The 20,572-nt window shown below is 43.0% G+C and overlaps 1 protein-coding gene across 2 annotated transcripts in view; it reads right to left on the bottom strand.

Annotated features, from left to right (window-relative positions):
• PIGQ (phosphatidylinositol glycan anchor biosynthesis class Q) overlaps positions 1-20,572 on the bottom strand; it is a 164,169-nt gene that overhangs the window by 11,669 nt on the left and 131,928 nt on the right. For both annotated transcript variants that reach the window (XM_085628402.1, XM_085628403.1), the window contains exon 9: positions 746-860. In XM_085628402.1, coding sequence (XP_085484528.1) covers positions 746-860 — 115 coding nt within the window. The remainder of the gene's footprint in view (positions 1-745; positions 861-20,572) is intronic.

Raw genomic sequence — 20,572 nt, 5'->3', positions numbered from 1 at the left:
ATGGCATAGACTACTGCATTGCATTTTGTGCATGAGTTATAATTTGCACGTCTTGTATGATTTACGGATTGCAGTTCCTCCACTTCAAATCTTAGAGCACTCTTCTTAAAAGAACAGCCATCTGAGGTGAGCAGATTTAGAGTGCTCTATATAAAGGACCCAAAAAGGGAGCAGCTCTCCACTTAAAAGTTGGAAACTAACCAGGGTTCCCTACTTCTTTTTTGCATTGCAGCACACAGACATTTCAGGAGCAACTATTCTGGACCACTTAAGCCATCTTTGAAGGACTGACATCTTTATGCAGTTACAGTTTATGATGCAGCTGAAATTCATGATCCAGTTTTATCTCACATATCAAGCCATGGCAATGTCATCTTTTATTCTTGTCCATGACAATTTTACTTACAACCTAAACCTGTTCTAGTTTTCTTATCATTGTAATCCCCTAAAATGATCAACTGGCCCATCAACTTCAGCTTTATTTACTGTTTTAGAGAACTACAGATTTATTTACCTGCTGTTCTATTTACCTTTCCTAGCACTGATATTTTCTACAGTAATCGCACATCGAAGTCCAGGCAATGCTGCTTCTGAATGTGCTTAGTTTCACCACAACACATCCAACTGATCTGAAACAGTACACTTGACCTTTGACTACAGGCTTGAGAGCATTTTCTTATACTTTAGCTTGGAAGATAACAAGACACAGCAACAAATCATTTATTCAGCGAGGTGCAGCACTCACCTGCCAGTCTGTAGGAGCGGCAGAGACGGAGGCCAACAGAATACAGCGGCAGACAAAGAACCAGGTCCACCAGGAGATGGATGAGACCTTGCACCAGAACCACAAGCAGGCGTAGCTAGCAGGAAGAAAAAGAAAGAAAAAAATTAAATTAAATAAAGAAAAAAAGAAAAACAAAAAGAAAAAAAAAGAAAAAAAAAAAAAGAACTGGTTAAACAGTGTGTTGCGGGAGAAAAAAGAAGTCTTTACAAATGGTTATTGAATATCTATACATCCACTGAACAAATTCTTCATTCTAAATGGTGATTTAGCGGCTTTGATCAAATAAATTACAAAGCCACTCTTTCCTACTGGCTTATGGCTGACAATCTCTAACAAAAGATAAAATAGAACCCTTGAACTAATTTAGAAACAACAAAACGGATTAATTGATTGAACTCTCCTCAACGTACTGCTACCACCACATCGACCAGAAGCATAAGGGGAAGAATGCTAAGATGGCTCATTACCTGGACATCATGCACCATGCAGAGACTTCAACACATTTCTGTGCCGTTCCTGTTCATTTGCCTCCAACTGATGTCATTTGCTGCCCACTTTAGAAGGACAGGCCAGTTCTATCACTTTTGTAGCGAGAACACACTCCATTGTCTCTAGGAAAAGTGTGCACGATGGTCTCATGACATGTTTTGGGGGCAGAAGATTATCGCTATGGTACTGAGTCAAGGCAGACACACCTAGACACCGATGTGTGATTTCTCGAAGGAGATGATTTTCTGAATTCTTTGCATGTTTTATGAAGTTGACGAGAGACACTAACTACAATTAAAATGTAACTTTGATGTAATGACGATAGGACGAGAGACAGGTCAACAGAATGGCCAAGAGAGTAACAGAAGAGAAAGAAAGAATAAGAGAAAAACATTAGGACACAGACTGGAAGAAGGAAAGTGTGAGAACAAGTGACAGAAAACAGTGAAAGAAAGATGACAGAACGATAGAGACAGATGAGAAAGACAGCTGATTCTTTTGTAATATTTTGTTTTAAAATTAAGCTTTTGGTCGACACAAACAACTTTTTCCTTCATCACAAAAGGAATCTGCTATTTACCCTGTAAGCATCTGTTTGTTGCATGTAGTGCTGTAGATTCACATTCACTGCATACTCATGCCATTTAGTGTTGGGCTCAGACGTTGCAACTTGTTTTTTATTCTAAGAAGTCCTTCGAGCCCCAAACTTAAACAAGCATTTGCACAGTCAATAGGTCTTGCCTACGCAAGAGCTATTGGCTTTGCCAATATGTTTAAGCAATGTTGTACACCAAACCGGCTGCTGTTCAGGATGGCTAAAAGTAGGAAGAGTAAAGGCGAGTGGCTTGGAGTGGAGTGTCGTAAAGTGGGGTGTTATAGACATGGAGTAGCATACAGTGTTGTGGAGGGAGTAGTGTTGTAGAGTAGAAAGGTGTAGAGTGGAGTGGCAGAGAGTGGAGCACAGTGTCAGAGTGGAGTAGAGTGGCATAGAGTGTCGAGGACGGGTGTAGAGAACAGTGTGGTGGCATAGAGGGTGTTTCTTAGATGGGAGTAGAGTGGTGTACATCAGAGTAGATTGGCATAGAGTGGAGTGGAGTAGTGTGTCATAGAATAGAGTGGAGTAAAGTGGCATTGAGGGGGTAGGGTAGAACGTCGTTGAGTGGAGCAGTGTCAAAGAATGGCACAGAGTGGACTAGAGTGTTGCAGAGTGTCAGTGGAGCAGAGTTTAATGGAGTACAGCATTATAAAGTGGAGTATCGTGGAGTGTCGTAGAGTGGCCTAGAGTGAAGTGGCATAAAGTACAGTGGTGCAGAGTAGATTGGCATAGAGTGGAGTGGCGTAGAGTGCATTGGTTTTGAGCAAAGTGGTGTAGAGTGCAGAGACTTAGAGTAGCGTAGAGGGCAGTGACAGAGTAAAGCAGTGCAGTAGTGGCATAGAGTGCAATGACGTAGAGTAGAGCGATGCACAGAGTGGAGTAGAGCGACGCACAGGGTGGAGTAGAGCGACGCACAGGGTGGAGTAGAGCGCCGTACAGGGTGGAGTAGAGCGCCGTACAGGGTGGAGCCGAGCTGGGTTGGAGTACAGTGGTGTAGTAAGCATTGGTGTAGAGTGCAGTGGCATGGAGTGCGGCGATATAAAATTGAGTGGATTGGGGCAGAGTGGAAAAGGGTGGCGTAGTCTGCAGCAGCAGAGTAGATTGTTTCAGAGTAGAGTGAAGTGGCATAGAGTGCAGTGGTATATAGTAGTGTGCCAGAGAGTGCAGTGTAGATTACAGTGGATTGACGTGGAGTACAGAGTCGTAGAGTGGAGTGATGTAGAGTAGAGTGGCGTAGAGTTCAGTGTCAGAGGGAGCAGTGTTGCAGAGTAGAATGAAGTGGCACAGAGTGAAGTGGTGGTACAGGGTAGAGCGCAGTGACATAAGAGTGGAGTGATGCAGAGTAGAGTGGTGTAGAGTGCACATAATAGAGTGGTGCATTGGAACAGAGTGGCGTAGAGTGTAGTCATGCAGTGTGAAGTGGTGTACAGTGGTGCAGAGTCGAGTGGTGCAGATTAAAGTGGTGCAGAGAGCAGTGAAGTAGAGTACAGTGGTGCATAGTAGAATAGAGTGGTATGGAGTGCAGTGACAGAACAAATGGTGTAGAGTGACAGTGTGCAGGGATGTAGAGTGCAGTGACAGAGTAGAATGCTGTAAAGCATATAGGTGTAAAGTGCAGTAGTGCGAAGTAGATTGCATAGGTACAGTGGCATAGGGTGCATTGGTTTTAAGTAAAGTGGTGTAGAGTGAATTGGCGTAGAGTGCAGTGGTTTAGAGTAGAGTGGCATAGCGTAGAGTGCAGTGGCGTGGAGTAGTGTAGGGTGCAGTGGCGTAGAGTAGATTGTTTCAGAGTGGAGAGGTGCAAGGTAGAGTATAGTGGCCATGGTATTGTGCAGTGGCTTAGAGTGGCGACAGAGAGCAGTGGTGTCGAGTAGAGTGGTGCAGTGTTGATTGCAGTGACAGAGTGGAGTGGTAGGAGTACAGTGGCTTAAAATGCAGTGGCATAGAGTAGATTGTTTCAGAGTAGAGTGAAGTGGCATAGAGTAGAGTGGTGCGGGGTAGAGTGCACTGGCAAATAGTAAAGTAGAATAGAGTAAAGAGCCGTGGAGTGCAGTTTCAGAGTGGAGTAGTGCACAGTAGATTACAGTGACATACAGTGGATTGGCACAGGGTGCAGAAGAATGGCGTAGAATAGAGTGGCATGGAGTTTAGTGGCAAAAGGTTCATTGTCAGTGAGTTCAGTGCTGCAAAATAGAGTGGAGTCAGTGCAGTGGTGTAGAGTTGAGTGGCATAGAGTGCAGTGGCAGAGTAGAGTACAGTGGCGCACAGTGCAGTGGTGCAGAGTAGATTGGCATAAAGTGTATTGATTTTGCGTAAAGTGGTGAGGAGTGGATTGGCGTAGGCGCGGAGTGGTGCAGGGTGTAGTATAGTGGCATAGACTGCTGGGGGAAAGCAGATTGTTTCAGAGTAAGGTGCAGTGTACATTAGAGTGGCATAGAGAGGATTGGCGTAGAGAGAGCATTGGCGTGGAGCTCAGAGGCGTAGAGTTCAGTGGGGTAGAGAAGCATAAATTAGGCATACAGTGCAGTGTTGCAGATTAGAGTGGTGTAGAAAACACTGGCGTAGAGAGCAGAGGTGCAGAGTAGAAAAGAGTGGTGCAGAGTGTAGTGACACAAAGTAGAATAGAGTGAAGTACAGTATAGTGACGTAGAGTGATTTAGTGCAGGATAAATTGGCGTAGAATGTATTGGTTTTGAGTAAAGTGGTCTAGTGTGAATTGACAGTGTAGTAGCAGAGTGCAGTGTTGCAGAGTAGTGTGTTATAGAGTGGCACGAGTCAGTGCAGTGGCGATGAGGGCAGTGGTGCATAGCAAATTAGTGTGGGGTAGATTGAATTAGCAGAGAGTGGAATGGTGTAGAGTAGAGAGGCGTAGAGTGGAGCAGAGAAGAGAGAACAGACGCAGTGTGGAGTGGTGTGGCATTGTGCAGAGTAGAGTGCAGTGTTGTGAGTGGAGTAGAGTGGAGTGGGGTAACAAGGAGTATGCACGGTATGGTAGCGTACGGACATTGCACACAACACATCTTCAAGTGATACAACCATTACATTTGTACTCGCATACAGTTTTACTGATAAAACATATACAGAACACAAATAATGAGTGGAAATGTCATCACCCAATGTATTGGACGTTGACATTCATTTACAGACATTTAAATGTTGTTGTGAGCTTGAAGAAAAAAACAAACATCTGTAGAGCCTTCCTCAAGCAGACCCGTATTAGTAGTCCACATGATTGTCACAAAGCCTCTCACTCTGAAGTCAGAGAAAGAAAAATAAACACCACGTTCCCTGGAAGACACAGCCTGACATTTGACCTATGCCTTTCCATGCACAGCAAATGTGACAAGATAAGAACAAGATTTAAAGGCGAGTTTACACAAAGCAAGTATTTGAAAGAATGCAGTAAACAAGGTTTGGACAACGGGAGGGACGAGCTCGAGCTAGACAGCCTAAAGCAAATAAAGTCAGCAAATAGAAAGCCAGAAGAACAAGTTACTTACCTTCAGTAACGCCTCATCTGGCCATAGCTTCCTTACCTTTGAATTCCCCCAGGCGTCAGACTGGATCTGGAAGAATGTTCGTGAGCAGTACCCCTGCGCACTAATAGGTGGTACCGGTTGGCTCTGCATGGCGTCATCCACACCAGAAGTGACGTCCGCGTCACCTATATAGGCGCCACCTCAATGTCCAAACTAGGACCCTGAAAGGGATCACCAGACCCTAGAGATCTGTCTGCAACTGGATGGGTTGATAAGAAATCTGCGGCTAGATATTGTCTCTACCAAATAAGGCATTTTATCGCAGTAAGCAACTTGTTAATTTGATAGAGACTTCTAGCCGCAGATTCATTACCTTTGAATAGACACCCAAGCAATACAATCCCCAGTGGTGGGTCTGCGGACAAATTTAAATAGGAAGTCCTGCAGGACCGAATGGGCGAAATGCCCGTCCCCGCAGACAGGACTGTCCAGACAGTAATGCTTCTTAAATGTGTGCAGGGAAACCCATGTTGGTGCCTAACAGATGCCCAGGACTGGGACGCCATGTGCTAACGCAGTGGTCCCAGCTTTAGCTGTGGTGGAATGAGCCCTTAAGCCTTCAGGAAGCTGCTTCTGCGCCAGTGCATAGCAGATATTGATGCAGAGAACGACCCATCGAGAGATGGTCTGTTTCTGCACCACCCGACCTTTCTTCGCATCAACATACCCCACAATGAGTTGGTCATCCACCCAGAACTCTTTGGTGCACTCAAGACAAAACAACAAAGCCCTTTGTGGGTCCAGACGGTGGAGTCGCACCATTTCCTTAGAGGGATGCGTAGGATTGCAGAAGGTGGGCAAGATGATAGATTGGTCCACATGAAATGGTGGCGCTACTTTCGGCAGGAAAGAGGCCCTAGTGTGATGCAACAGTTTGTCCAGATAAACTGAGAAGAATGGAAGATTAAGGCTGCAGCTCACTCACTCTCTGGACCGATGTAATTGCCACAAGAAAGGCTGTTTTGATGGCGAGCAGCCTGAGGGGATAATGGTGAAGAGGCTTGAAAGGAGTACACATCAAGAATGTGAGGATCACATTAAGGTCCCACTGAGGCATAATGAAAGAAAAGGGGGGCAAGCATAATTACAAAGTCCTTCAAAAATGTATTCATAATATGTGACCTAAATAAATAGTGTTGGTCATGTAGCTGCAAGAAGGAAGAAAAATAACGGTTCAGAGTGCCCACAGCAGAGCCCTGCTGGGCAAGAATAAGAATAAAAAGCAAAATACCAGAAAGGGAGGCAGAAATAGGGTCAATGGACTTCTCTGTACAATATGATACAACTCTCTTCCAACGTCCGGTGTACACCGTCTTGGTGGAGGGACGTCTGGCTGTCAGAATAACATTGCAGACTTTGGGAGGAAGGTCAAATGCCACCGCTCAATCTCCACGCAAGAAGGCGAAGAGTAGATATGTTCTTTTGGAGGACCCTCCCCTACTGCTGCGACAGAAGATCCCCCCCAAAGGGGAAGCCTGATCGGAGGATCGACACTCATGCTCAGAAGCTGGAGATACCAGACTTTCTGTGCCCAGTCCGGAGCCACAAGGATGACTTGTTACATCATACATTTTGCCTCCGGCACCATTGATCACAACATTTGTTTAATCAGCTAGTCTATTTAATGACTGTGATTTGAAAAACGATTTTTTCATTTACTTATCAATTCTTGACTGGATGAACACTACTCATTAGTGATACACTTATTGTATACATAAAACAGTGACATATATTTACATTTATACAGTGACTTCATAACATGTCAAAATAACACTGCAATTCATTTGAAAGCAATCAAAAAGCCTATTTTGGCATGACAATAATCATTTGTCCGATACTATTTGATTTTAAGAACTTGAGCCGGTTGGCTCCTATAGTTCTAGCTACTGTTGCGGTCCTGAGCAGAGTCGGATACCTGTGACTGTAAAGAGTTCAACCAAGCATATAGATTACGTTCCTTCTGTGTGTTTGCTTGTGTGGACGAGCTGGTTTCTAAGTTAGTCTCCCACAAAGGTGTTCACGATCTCTGCTTGTTCGCCAACGCGTTTCGACCTGTGTAATTAGGGACCTGTGTAGTGTTTATGAGGTCGTCTTCAGGGCTGATATGGAGTTGTAATCGGACTTCTATTCCTGTAATCGAATCACAATGGTATCTATTTAGTATTGGTGCTAAATTGAATGGTTGTGAATGAAAAAAGTCATGTGTCAACTTACGCTCACTCTGAGACAAGGTGGCTTGTCTTCTTTGTCTTGCCGTGTTGTGTGAGGTGCCAGCTCTCAGGAAATGACTTGCCTCGTATAAGTCTTGCTAGTTTCTTTCTGGGGGACAAGAGATCAAAAACGGTTGGCATCTCCACCCTGTTATTGTCGTTGGTGCTGCAAAATCATGGGTGTCGTAGTCTCTGACTTGTGGTGGTATTTTGTGGCTCAATACGTGGTATAGCTGCTGGTGCACCGTGATTAATCGTTTTACGTCATGCCGGTTACTCGTAGCTTACGTAAAGTTTGAGTGCCTTAGATGTGGTGCTTAGGCTGTCGTGCGTGACTCACCTCTTATGTAGTATATGAGGTTCATGCATGAAAGAGGTTTGTGTGATTACACTTTGCTTGTGGTGCCTTGAGTGTCAGCGTACTGAACGGGCTTAAAAAAGCTTAAATTAGCCGCTTGGGCGTTATTTACTCGCGCACGTGTGGAAGGAATCCTAACTTAGTGCTAGGGCGGTATTTTCGTAGCGCGTCTTGCTTTATTCAAAGGGCCCGGGTGGGCTTGCTATTTCGTACCTCTTTGCTTGTTAGTACTCTCGTTGTCTTGTACGCTGCTCCGTGGTCTCCTTTCTCTTTTTCGGCTCTGGTCACTCTTCTGTCATTTTCAAAGTGCTCGGAAGCGCTCTTCAGATTGGTTGGTTTATGTGAGGTTTCCGGCGCAATTGCGTGCTGCGTAATCCTGGTTGCAGCTGTTTGTTGTAGTCATGGTAACAGAGTTGTTGTCATTTCCGAAAAAAAGTGTTGAAAAAAACTTTATTGTGCCGCTACATGTTTTTCTTCGGTGACGTCCAGCGCGGTCATGGTTACTAGTCTTCCAGCCCGATTGCGTTTGTTGTAGTGGTTACGTGATTGTTGTCCCGGCGGGGAAGCGGTGTTTTTTGATGAACCTTTAATGGTCCGCGCTTGCTGACTAGTGTGTGTGGGTTTTGTTTAGTCGGTAGGATAACGATCTCACAGTTGGGTTTGTTTATCTTGATAGCGTGAGCCTTGAGCAAGTTTTGTCTTCTGTTGATGCTCTGTTGTTTGGTCTAATAACTTCCTGGAAGAGAGCTTCATGTTTTTGTGCGTTGCCGTATATAGGGATAGTCGTATTTTAATGTTATTTTTTTAGCTGAGCTGGATACTGGATGTCTGGATATGTCCAAAGTTCTGCCCGAGTACAGAAGGCATCAGATGTACTCGCACTTTTTGGGCTGGTGTTGATGACTCACTTGTTGCGTGGACTAGTTGTTGTATTGTGGAAATTGGCTTTTCGAGGAGATGACATGTCTGGCCCCTATCAAGTGATGTTGGATATTTCCGTCATTTCGTTTAATCCATTTTCTATGGTCCCTAAGAACATAATGGTTTTTGCTTCCGTTTTTGAAAGAATTGCGTCAACATTTTTGCCTTGAATATGGCGTAGAACTGTCAACTTGAGTTCGTTTGGGCTATGATTTTTCTCAATACAGTGGGAAACCATTGGTGCATTTAGGATTTTGCATTTAATTCTTGATCGATGTTGCGAAATGCGATTTTTCACCGGTTGTGTAGTTTTCCCGATGTACGCCAGTGGGCATGGGCATAAAACACAGTAGATGACGTTATGTGTGTTGCAGTTGGTAAAGTCTTCATGGATCATGTATTTTTGTCCATACACAAACTTTGTTCCTTCCACTGTACTTTCGCATGATACGCATGTGCCACATTTTTTGTGGCCTTTTATTGGAGGTAGTGAAAGCATAGACCTCAATGATGTTGCTGGTTGTTTGGAAGTGGTATTTGCACGTACCAATTTTTCTCTTATGCTGGTGTTTTTTTAAGAGCAAAAATTGGTATCTGTGCGAATGATGGAATTCCTTTTACTGTATCCCAGTTTTTCCGGATGATCTTTTGCATTTCAGTTGTTCTACTTGAGAATGTAGTGACGCATACCAGTTTTGGGCTTGTTTTGTCTGGTCTTGAAGATAGAAGGGAATCTCTGGGCGTGTACCATGCCCTTTTTAATGCCCTCTTCAGTAGGTTTTTGGGGTAATTCCTTTTTAGCAGTTTCTCCATTAGTAGTTGGGCGTTCTCGAAGTAGTCTTCTTTTTTAGAACAATTTCTCCTAATTCTCAGGAATTGACTGTATGGAAGATTTTCACGTAAGTTCCGTTGGTGGAAACTTGAGAAATGGAGAAATGTGTTGGTCAGTTTTTTTGGTGTACAGTGTTGTGTAGAGGTGACCATCCTCATGTCAGATGAGGAGATCCAGAAAGTTCATTTCTGTTCTGTTGAAATTCATAGTAAATTGAATATTTGGACTCCTGTTGTTCAACCATGTCACAAACGCTTCTAGGTCTTGTGTGTCACCTCTCCACAGCAAGAAAACCTCATCGATGTAACGACGCCACATTTTTATGTGGCCGTCGTATGGGTTGTTGTTGTACACCCATTTTTCTTCGTATAGGGCCATAAACATTATGGCCATTTCTGGGGCGAAGGGACAACCCATCGCGGTTCCCGTAACTTGCAGGTATTGAGTGTCGTTAAATGTAAAAAAGTTGTTTTTGAGACAAATTTCTGCTAGTTGGACAAGATAGTTTGTTGGAACATTGTGTGGACGAACTCTTTTGTCTAGGAAAACTTGTATTGCTTCTAAGCCTTCTTCTTGTGGGATGTTTGAATATAGGCTGACAATGTCCAGAGTTACAAGGAATTCATTGTCTTTGTCAAAGGGGAAATTTTCCAGCGTGATGATGGCCTGCATTGTGTCTTTCACATAACTTGGAGTATCTTTAATCAGTGGTTTTAAAAAAGTGTCCACATATTTAGCTGGTCTCTCCAGTATCGAGTTAACTCCTGAAATTATGGGCCTCCCTGGAGGATTCCTGGAGTCTTTGTGCACTTTTGGGAGGACATACATGATGGGTGTCCTGGGGTTATCATTGATCAGAAAATGTGATTCCTTTATTGTCAACCATCCTTCTTCTTTGCCTGCGTTGATAATGGGCAAAAGTTTCCTTTTTATTTTCGAGTTCCAATCATCATTAGTTTTTCTGTAATATTTTTTGTCCATTAGTTGGCGTTGTACTTCAGCTTCGTATTTGTCCCTCGGCCAGATAACTATTCCTCCCCCTTTATCCGCCGGTTTGATTATAAGATTCTTGTTGTGCGACAGGTGGTCCAAGGCTTCCGTTTCTTGTTTTGACAGGTTCCATTTTATAAAGGGTTTCTTTCTGTCTAGGTTATCAAGATCTCTTAAGACGTTCTTCTCGAATGTTAAGAGTTCAATGGGCATATTTTGTGCATTTGGAAAAAAGGACGATGGGTTTTTCAAACCAGAGAAATTTCGAGAAGTGGTTTCTTCTCCATCTTGGAAGAATACTTTAAGTCTCATTTTTCTGAAGAGTTGAATTATTTCCATTTTCATTTGGGTTAAATCTGGTCTTGCCGTGGGGATGAATGATAGGCTTGGATTTCTGCTGGAAGAAGGGCTTCGTTTGGAAGATTGTATATGGAGCCTATTTCTTCCCTTACCATCGATATACATTCCTCCTGGTTGTAATCTCTCCCTGGTATTGGTTCGATTGGGGATTGTACCATCTGTTGGCTCGTGGACGGCCTCTCGGCCGGCTGTTGCCTCTGTCTAAAAAAGGTGCCTGCTGGTAGAAAGGCCTTTGTTGAATGTTTCTGTTGTCTGTGGGGCCTTCGCTGTCGCTCGATGTCCCGGATGAAGAAGACGGTTCTGAGAATGTGAGGAACCTTCTCTTGCTTCTGCCTCCGTATACGTTTAATATTCCAGTGTTTTGGGGCTGGCTGTAATATTCTTTTTCCAGATAGGGGTAAGCTTTAGATGTTGAGAAGTTTATTATATCCTTCTGTAGTTTAAATCTTTTTGCTTCTTCAGTATTCTTTTTGAAGGTCGTATTTTCTTTTTCCAATTTGGATAGAATGTTCTTAGCGTCCTCTATTGCTGTATTGTTTAGGAAGGCTTCTTCTAGTTCCTGAATTAGTTCCAGTTCTTTTATACTCAAGCGTTCAGCGGTTTTGATGGAATGGAACATCCAATCTCTTGAACATTTTGTTCCGATATGGCTGAAACCTTCGAGGTACTCTGGTTGGTCTGTAAATATCACAGGTATATTCTTAACTTGTAGGCCTGTTGGTATTGTGCCCGCTCTTAGATGTTCTAATAGTGCTTCTCCGTGTAGAGCTGTCCTTATCTGTTTTTTCTTCAGTCTCGTTATTCTTTCCAAGTCTGTTTGCTGGGCAAAACTGGTAGAATTCTTTCCTAGGTTGAACGACGACGGCCGTTTTAGGAGTTCTTCGATGTCTTCCTCTCTGAAGCTTAAGGTTTTGGGTTCTGTCATTGGTGTAAGCTTGCTCCAATGTTAACGTTTAAATAGTGTGATCTTGAAATGTGAGAGCGCAAGGTTGACTGTTTCTTTGCTTTTTGTGATGCTTTGGATCTGACTAGTGTATGAAAGGGGTAGTGTTCAATCAAAATTTAGAACCTAGGTGTTATTTATTCTAGGTGCTAGGATTTTTATTTTCCCCGAGTAGTAGTAATCTACCTATTTACCCTCGTGTGCCTGGTGCCCACTCTAATCAAGGATATGAAATTGGGGGAAGATTCAATGTGGTGGAACAGAGGCTGGAATCTGGACTAACTTTTTACATCATACATTTTGCCTCTGACACCATTGATCACAACATTTGTTTTATCAGCTAGTCTATTTAATGACTGCGATTTGAAAAACGATTTTTTCATTTACTTATCAATTCTTGACTGGATGAACACTACTCATTAGTGATACACTTATTGTATACATAAAACAGTGACATATATTTACATTTATACAGTGACTTCATAACATGTCAAAATAACACTGCAATTCATTTGAAAGCAATCAAAAAGCCTATTTTGGCATGACAATCATTTGTCCGATACTATTTGATTTTAAGAACTTGAGCCGGTTGGCTCCTATAGTTCTAGCTACTGTTGCGGTCCTGAGCAGAGTCGGATACCTGTGACTGTAAAGAGTTCAACCAAGCATATAGATTACGTTCCTTCTGTGTGTTTGCTTGTGTGGACGAGCTGGTTTCTAAGTTAGTCTCCCACAAAGGTGTTCACGATCTCTGCTTGTTCGCCAACGCGTTTCGACCTGTGTAATTAGGGACCTGTGTAGTGTTTATGAGGTCGTCTTCAGGGCTGATATGGAGTTGTAATCGGACTTCTATTCCTGTAATCGAATCACAATGGTATCTATTTAGTATTGGTGCTAAATTGAATGGTTGTGAATGAAAAAAGTCATGTGTCAACTTACGCTCACTCTGAGACAAGGTGGCTTGTCTTCTTTGTCTTGCCGTGTTGTGTGAGGTGCCAGCTCTCAGGAAATGACTTGCCTCGTATAAGTCTTGCTAGTTTCTTTCTGGGGGACAAGAGATCAAAAACGGTTGGCATCTCCACCCTGTTATTGTCGTTGGTGCTGCAAAATCATGGGTGTCATAGTCTCTGACTTGTGGTGGTATTTTGTGGCTCAATACGTGGTATAGCTGCTGGTGCACCGTGATTAATCGTTTTACGTCATGCCGGTTACTCGTAGCTTACGTAAAGTTTGAGTGCCTTAGATGTGGTGCTTAGGCTGTCGTGCGTGACTTCACCTCTTATGTAGTATATGAGGTTCATGCATGAAAGAGGTTTGTGTGATTACACTTTGCTTGTGGTGCCTTGAGTGTCAGCGTACTGAACGGGCTTAAAAAAGCTTAAATTAGCCGCTTGGGCATTATTTACTCGCGCACGTGTGGAAGGAATCCTAACTTAGTGCTAGGGCGGTATTTTCGTAGCGCGTCTTGCTTTATTCAAAGGGCCCGGGTGGGCCACGGAGCAGCGTACAAGACAACGAGAGTACTAACAAGCAAAGAGGTACGAAATAGCAAGCCCACCCGGGCCCTTTGAATAAAGCAAGACGCGCTAGTCAGAGACTATGACACCCATGATTTTGCAGCACCAACGACAATAACAGGGTGGAGATGCCAACCGTTTTTGATCTCTTGTCCCCCCAGAAAGAAACTGGCAAGACTTATACGAGGCAAGTCATTTCCTGAGAGCTGGCACCTCACACAACACGGCAAGACAAAGAAGACAAGCCACCTTGTCTCAGAGTGAGCGTAAGTTGACACATGACTTTTTTCATTCACAACCATTCAATTTAGCACCAATACTAAATAGATACCATTGTGATTCGATTACAGGAATAGAAGTCCGATTACAACTCCATATCAGCCCTGAAGACGACCTCATAAACACTACACAGGTCCCTAATTACACAGGTCGAAACGCGTTGGCGAACAAGCAGAGATCGTGAACACCTTTGTGGGAGACTAACTTAGAAACCAGCTCGTCCACACAAGCAAACACACAGAAGGAACGTAATCTATATGCTTGGTTGAACTCTTTACAGTCACAGGTATCTGACTCTGCTCAGGACCGCAACAGTAGCTAGAACTATAGGAGCCAACCGGCTCAAGTTCTTAAAATCAAATAGTATCGGACAAATGATTATTGTCATGCCAAAATAGGCTTTTTGATTGCTTTCAAATTAATTGCAGTGTTATTTTGACATGTTATGAAGTCACTGTATAAATGTAAATATATGTCACTGTTTTATGTATACAATAAGTGTATCACTAATGAGTAGTGTTCATCCAGTCAAGAATTGATAAGTAAATGAAAAAATCGTTTTTCAAATCGCAGTCATTAAAACGACTAGCTGATAAAACAAATGTTGTGATCAATGGTGTCAGAGGCAAAATGTATGATGTAAAAAGTTAGTCCAGATTCCAGCCTCTGTTCCACCACATTGAATCTTCCCCCAATTTCATATCCTTGATTAGAGTGGGCACCAGGCACACGAGGGTAAATAGGTAGATTACTACTACTCGGGAAAATAAAAATCCTAGCACCTAGAATAAATAACACCTAGGTTCTAAATTTTGATTGAACACTACCCCTTTCATACACTAGTCAGATCCAAAGCATCACAAAAAGCAAAGAAACAGTCAACCTTACGCTCTCACATTTCAAGATCACACTATTTAAACGTTAACATTGGAGCAAGCTTACACCAATGACAGAACCCAAAACCTTAAGCTTCAGAGAGGAAGACATCGAAGAACTCCTAAAACGGCCGTCGTCGTTCAACCTAGGAAAGAATTCTACCAGTTTTGCCCAGCAAACAGACTTGGAAAGAATAACGAGACTGAAGAAAAAACAGATAAGGACAGCTCTACACGGAGAAGCACTATTAGAACATCTAAGAGCGGGCATAATACCAACAGGCCTACAAGTTAAGAATATACCTGTGATATTTACAGACCAACCAGAGTACCTCGAAGGTTTCAGCCATATCGGAACAAAATGTTCAAGAGATTGGATGTTCCATTCCATCAAAACCGCTGAACGCTTGAGTATAAAAGAACTGGAACTAATTCAGGAACTAGAAGAAGCCTTCCTAAACAATACAGCAATAGAGGACGCTAAGAACATTCTATCCAAATTGGAAAAAGAAAATACGACCTTCAAAAAGAATACTGAAGAAGCAAAAAGATTTAAACTACAGAAGGATATAATAAACTTCTCAACATCTAAAGCTTACCCCTATCTGGAAAAAGAATATTACAGCCAGCCCCAAAACACTGGAATATTAAACGTATACGGAGGCAGAAGCAAGAGAAGGTTCCTCACATTCTCAGAACCGTCTTCTTCATCCGGGACATCGAGCGACAGCGAAGGCCCCACAGACAACAGAAACATTCAACAAAGGCCTTTCTACCAGCAGGCACCTTTTTTAGACAGAGGCAACAGCCGGCCGAGAGGCCGTCCACGAGCCAACAGATGGTACAATCCCCAATCGAACCAATACCAGGGAGAGATTACAACCAGGAGGAATGTATATCAATGGTAAGGGAAGAAATAGGCTCCATATACAATCTTTCAAACGAAGCCCTTCTTCCAGCAGAAATCCAAGTACTCCAAAAAGGCCTATCATTCATCCCCACGGCAAGACCAGATTTAACCCAAATGAAAATGGAAATAATTCAACTCTTCAGAAAAATGAGACTTAAAGTATTCTTCCAAGATGGAGAAGAAACCACTTCTCGAAATTTCTCTGGTTTGAAAAACCCATCGTCCTTTTTTCCAAATGCACAAAATATGCCCATTGAACTCTTAACATTCGAGAAGAACGTCTTAAGAGATCTTGATAACCTAGACAGAAAGAAACCCTTTATAAAATGGAACCTGTCAAAACAAGAAACGGAAGCCTTGGACCACCTGTCGCACAACAAGAATCTTATAATCAAACCGGCGGATAAAGGGGGAGGAATAGTTATATGGCCGAGGGACAAATACGAAGCTGAAGTACAACGCCAACTAATGGACAAAAAATATTACAGAAAAACTAATGATGATTGGAACTTGAAAATAAAAAGGAAACTTTTGCCCATTGTCAACACAGGCAAAGAAGAAGGATGGTTGACAATAAAGGAATCACATTTTCTGATCAATGATAACCCCAGGACACCCATCATGTATGTCCTCCCAAAAGTGCACAAAGACTCCAGGAATCCTCCAGGGAGGCCCATAATTTTAGGAGTTAACTCGATACTGGAGAGACCAGCTAAATATGTGGACACTTTTTTAAAACCACTGATTAAAGATACTCCAAGTTATGTGAAAGACACAATGCAGGCCATCATCACGCTGGAAAATTTCCCCTTTGACAAAGACAATGAATTCCTTGTAACTCTGGACATTGTCAGCCTATATTCAAACATCCCACAAGAAGAAGGCTTAGAAGCAATACAAGTTTTCCTAGACAAAAGAGTTCGTCCACACAATGTTCCAACAAACTATCTTGTGCAACTAGCAGAAATTTGTCTCAAAAACAACTTTTTTACCTTTAACGACACTCAATACCTGCAAGTTACGGGAACCGCGATGGGTTGTCCCTTCGCCCCAGAAATGGCCATAATGTTTATGGCCCTATACGAAGAAAAATGGGTGTACAACAACAACCCATACGACGGCCACATAAAAATGTGGCGTCGTTACATCGATGAGGTTTTCTTGCTGTGGAGAGGTGACACACAAGACCTAGAAGCGTTTGTGACATGGTTGAACAACAGGAGTCCAAATATTCAATTTACTATGAATTTCAACAGAACAGAAATGAACTTTCTGGATCTCCTCATCTGACATGAGGATGGTCACCTCTACACAACACTGTACACCAAAAAAACTGACCAACACATTTCTCCATTTCTCAAGTTTCCACCAACGGAACTTACGTGAAAATCTTCCATACAGTCAATTCCTGAGAATTAGGAGAAATTGTTCTAAAAAAGAAGACTACTTCGAGAACGCCCAACTACTAATGGAGAAACTGCTAAAAAGGAATTACCCCAAAAAACTACTGAAGAGGGCATTAAAAAGGGCATGATACACGCCCAGAGATTCCCTTCTATCTTCAAGACCAGACAAAACAAGCCCAAAACTGGTATGCGTCACTACATTCTCAAGTAGAACAACTGAAATGCAAAAGATCATCCGGAACAACTGGGATACAGTAAAAGGAATTCCATCATTCGCACATATACCAATTTTTGCTCTTAAAAAAAACACCAGCATAAGAGAAAAATTGGTACGTGCATATACCACTTACAAACAACCAGCAACATCATTGAGGTCTATGCTTTCACTACCTCCAATAAAAGGCCACAAAAAATGTGGCACATGCGTATCATGCGAAAGTACAGTGGAAGGAACAAAGTTTGTGTATGGACAAAAATACATGATCCATGAAGACTTTACCAACTGCAACACACATAACGTCATCTACTGTGTTTTATGCCCATGCCCACTGGCGTACATCGGGAAAACGACACAACCGGTGAAAAATCGCATTTCGCAACATCGATCAAGAATTAAATGCAAAATCCTAAATGCACCAATGGTTTCCCACTGTATTGAGAAAAATCATAGCCCAAACGAACTCAAGTTGACAGTTCTACGCCATATTCAAGGCAAAAATGTTGACGCAATTCTTTCAAAAACGGAAGCAAAAACCATTATGTTCCTAGGGACCATAGAAAATGGATTAAACGAAATGACGGAAATATCCAACATCACTTGATAGGGGCCAGACATGTCATCTCCTCGAAAAGCCAATTTCCACAATACAACAACTAGTCCACGCAACAAGTGAGTCATCAACACCAGCCCAAAAAGTGCGAGTACATCTGATGCCTTCTGTACTCGGGCAGAACTTTGGACATATCCAGACATCCAGTATCCAGCTCAGCTAAAAAAATAACATTAAAATACGACTATCCCTATATACGGCAACGCACAAAAACATGAAGCTCTATTCCAGGAAGTTATTAGACCAAACAACAGAGCGTCAACAGGAGACAAAACTTGCTCAAGGCTCACGCTATCAAGATAAACAAACCCAACTGTGAGATCGTTATCCTACCGACTAAACAAAACCCACACACACTAGTCAGCAAGCGCGGACCATTAAAGGTTCATCAAAAAACACCGCTTCCCCGCCGGGACAACAATCACGTAACCACTACAACAAACGCAATCGGGCTGGAAGACTAGTAACCATGACCGCGCTGGACGTCACTGAAGAAAAACATGTAGCGGCACAATAAAGTTTTTTTCAACACTTTTTTTCGGAAATGACAACAACTCTGTTACCATGACTACAACAAACAGCTGCAACCAGGATTACGCAGCACGCAATTGCGCCAGAAACCTCACATAAACCAACCAATCTGAAGAGCGCTTCCGAGCACTTTGAAAATGACAGAAGAGTGACCAGAGCCGAAAAAGAGAAAGGAGACCACGGAGCAGCGTACAAGACAACGAGAGTACTAACAAGCAAAGAGGTACGAAATAGCAAGCCCACCCGGGCCCTTTGAATAAAGCAAGACGCGCTACGAAAATACCACCCTAGCACTAAGTTAGGATTCCTTCCACACGTGCGCGAGTAAATAATGCCCAAGCGGCTAATTTAAGCTTTTTTAAGCCCGTTCAGTACGCTGACACTCAAGGCACCACAAGCAAAGTGTAATCACACAAACCTCTTTCATGCATGAACCTCATATACTACATAAGAGGTGAAGTCACGCACGACAGCCTAAGCACCACATCTAAGGCACTCAAACTTTACGTAAGCTACGAGTAACCGGCATGACGTAAAACGATTAATCACGGTGCACCAGCAGCTATACCACGTATTGAGCCACAAAATACCACCACAAGTCAGAGACTATGACACCCATGATTTTGCAGCACCAACGACAATAACAGGGTGGAGATGCCAACCGTTTTTGATCTCTTGTCCCCCAGAAAGAAACTAGCAAGACTTATACGAGGCAAGTCATTTCCTGAGAGCTGGCACCTCACACAACACGGCAAGACAAAGAAGACAAGCCACCTTGTCTCAGAGTGAGCGTAAGTTGACACATGACTTTTTTCATTCACAACCATTCAATTTAGCACCAATACTAAATAGATACCATTGTGATTCGATTACAGGAATAGAAGTCCGATTACAACTCCATATCAGCCCTGAAGACGACCTCATAAACACTACACAGGTCCCTAATTACACAGGTCGAAACGCGTTGGCGAACAAGCAGAGATCGTGAACACCTTTGTGGGAGACTAACTTAGAAACCAGCTCGTCCACACAAGCAAACACACAGAAGGAACGTAATCTATATGCTTGGTTGAACTCTTTACAGTCACAGGTATCCGACTCTGCTCAGGACCGCAACAGTAGCTAGAACTATAGGAGCCAACCGGCTCAAGTTCTTAAAATCAAATAGTATCGGACAAATGATTATTGTCATGCCAAAATAGGCTTTTTGATTGCTTTCAAATGAATTGCAGTGTTATTTTGACATGTTATGAAGTCACTGTATAAATGTAAATATATGTCACTGTTTTATGTATACAATAAGTGTATCACTAATGAGTAGTGTTCATCCAGTCAAGAATTGATAAGTAAATGAAAAAATCGTTTTTCAAATCACAGTCATTAAATAGACTAGCTGATAAAACAAATGTTGTGATCAATGGTGTCAGAGGCAAAATGTATGATGTAAAAAGTTAGTCCAGATTCCAGCCTCTGTTCCACCACATTGAATCTTCCCCCAATTTCATAACAAGGATGACTTGGGCCTGGTAGTTCCTGATCTTCTTGAGAACTCTGCGAAGGAGTGGCATGGATGGAAAGGCGTACAGGAGGCCTGAGCTCCACTCGAGATGAAAAGCATCTCAGAGCAAGATCCGCCTTGTGCCCCCTTCAGGTGGAGATGCCATTTGTGATCCACTAGGCACCTACAGCGGAGTTTGTCCACTCTGGCATTCAGAGAGACTGCCAGGTGTTGAACCACCAGGGATATACCCTGCTGTTCCAGCCATGTTCAGAGACGCAGGGCCTCTTGACACAGGGTCCAGGACCTTGCCCTATTTGTTGCAGTACCACATGGCGGTGGTATTGTCCATGGACACCTGCACTAGCCTTCCCTTGATAGAGGGTAAAAAAGCATTCAATGTCAGTCGGATCGCACGGACCTCTTGCATGCTAATGTGGAGTCCAGATTCCGCTGCACCAGAGTCCTCTCCTCTCCCCCTCTCCCAGGTGGCCGCTCTATCCCATGGGTGACGTATCTGTCACTACTGTGAGATCTGATTGGGGAAGGGAGTGGGGTCTGTCTCTGAACCAATCTTTGTTTGTTAGTTACCACTGCATTCCCTTTGCAGTTGCCTCCGAGATCTGAACCATGTTGGAGAGATTCCCCAGATGCTACGTCAACTGGAACTTCAGGTCCCACTGTAGAATGCAGGAGGTCATGAGG

The sequence above is a fragment of the Triturus cristatus genome, chromosome 10, assembly GCF_964204655.1.
Source record: "Triturus cristatus chromosome 10, aTriCri1.1, whole genome shotgun sequence".
In the NCBI taxonomy this organism is placed as follows: Eukaryota; Metazoa; Chordata; class Amphibia; order Caudata; family Salamandridae; genus Triturus; species Triturus cristatus.
This window is presented reverse-complemented; position numbering and strand designations above follow the sequence as displayed.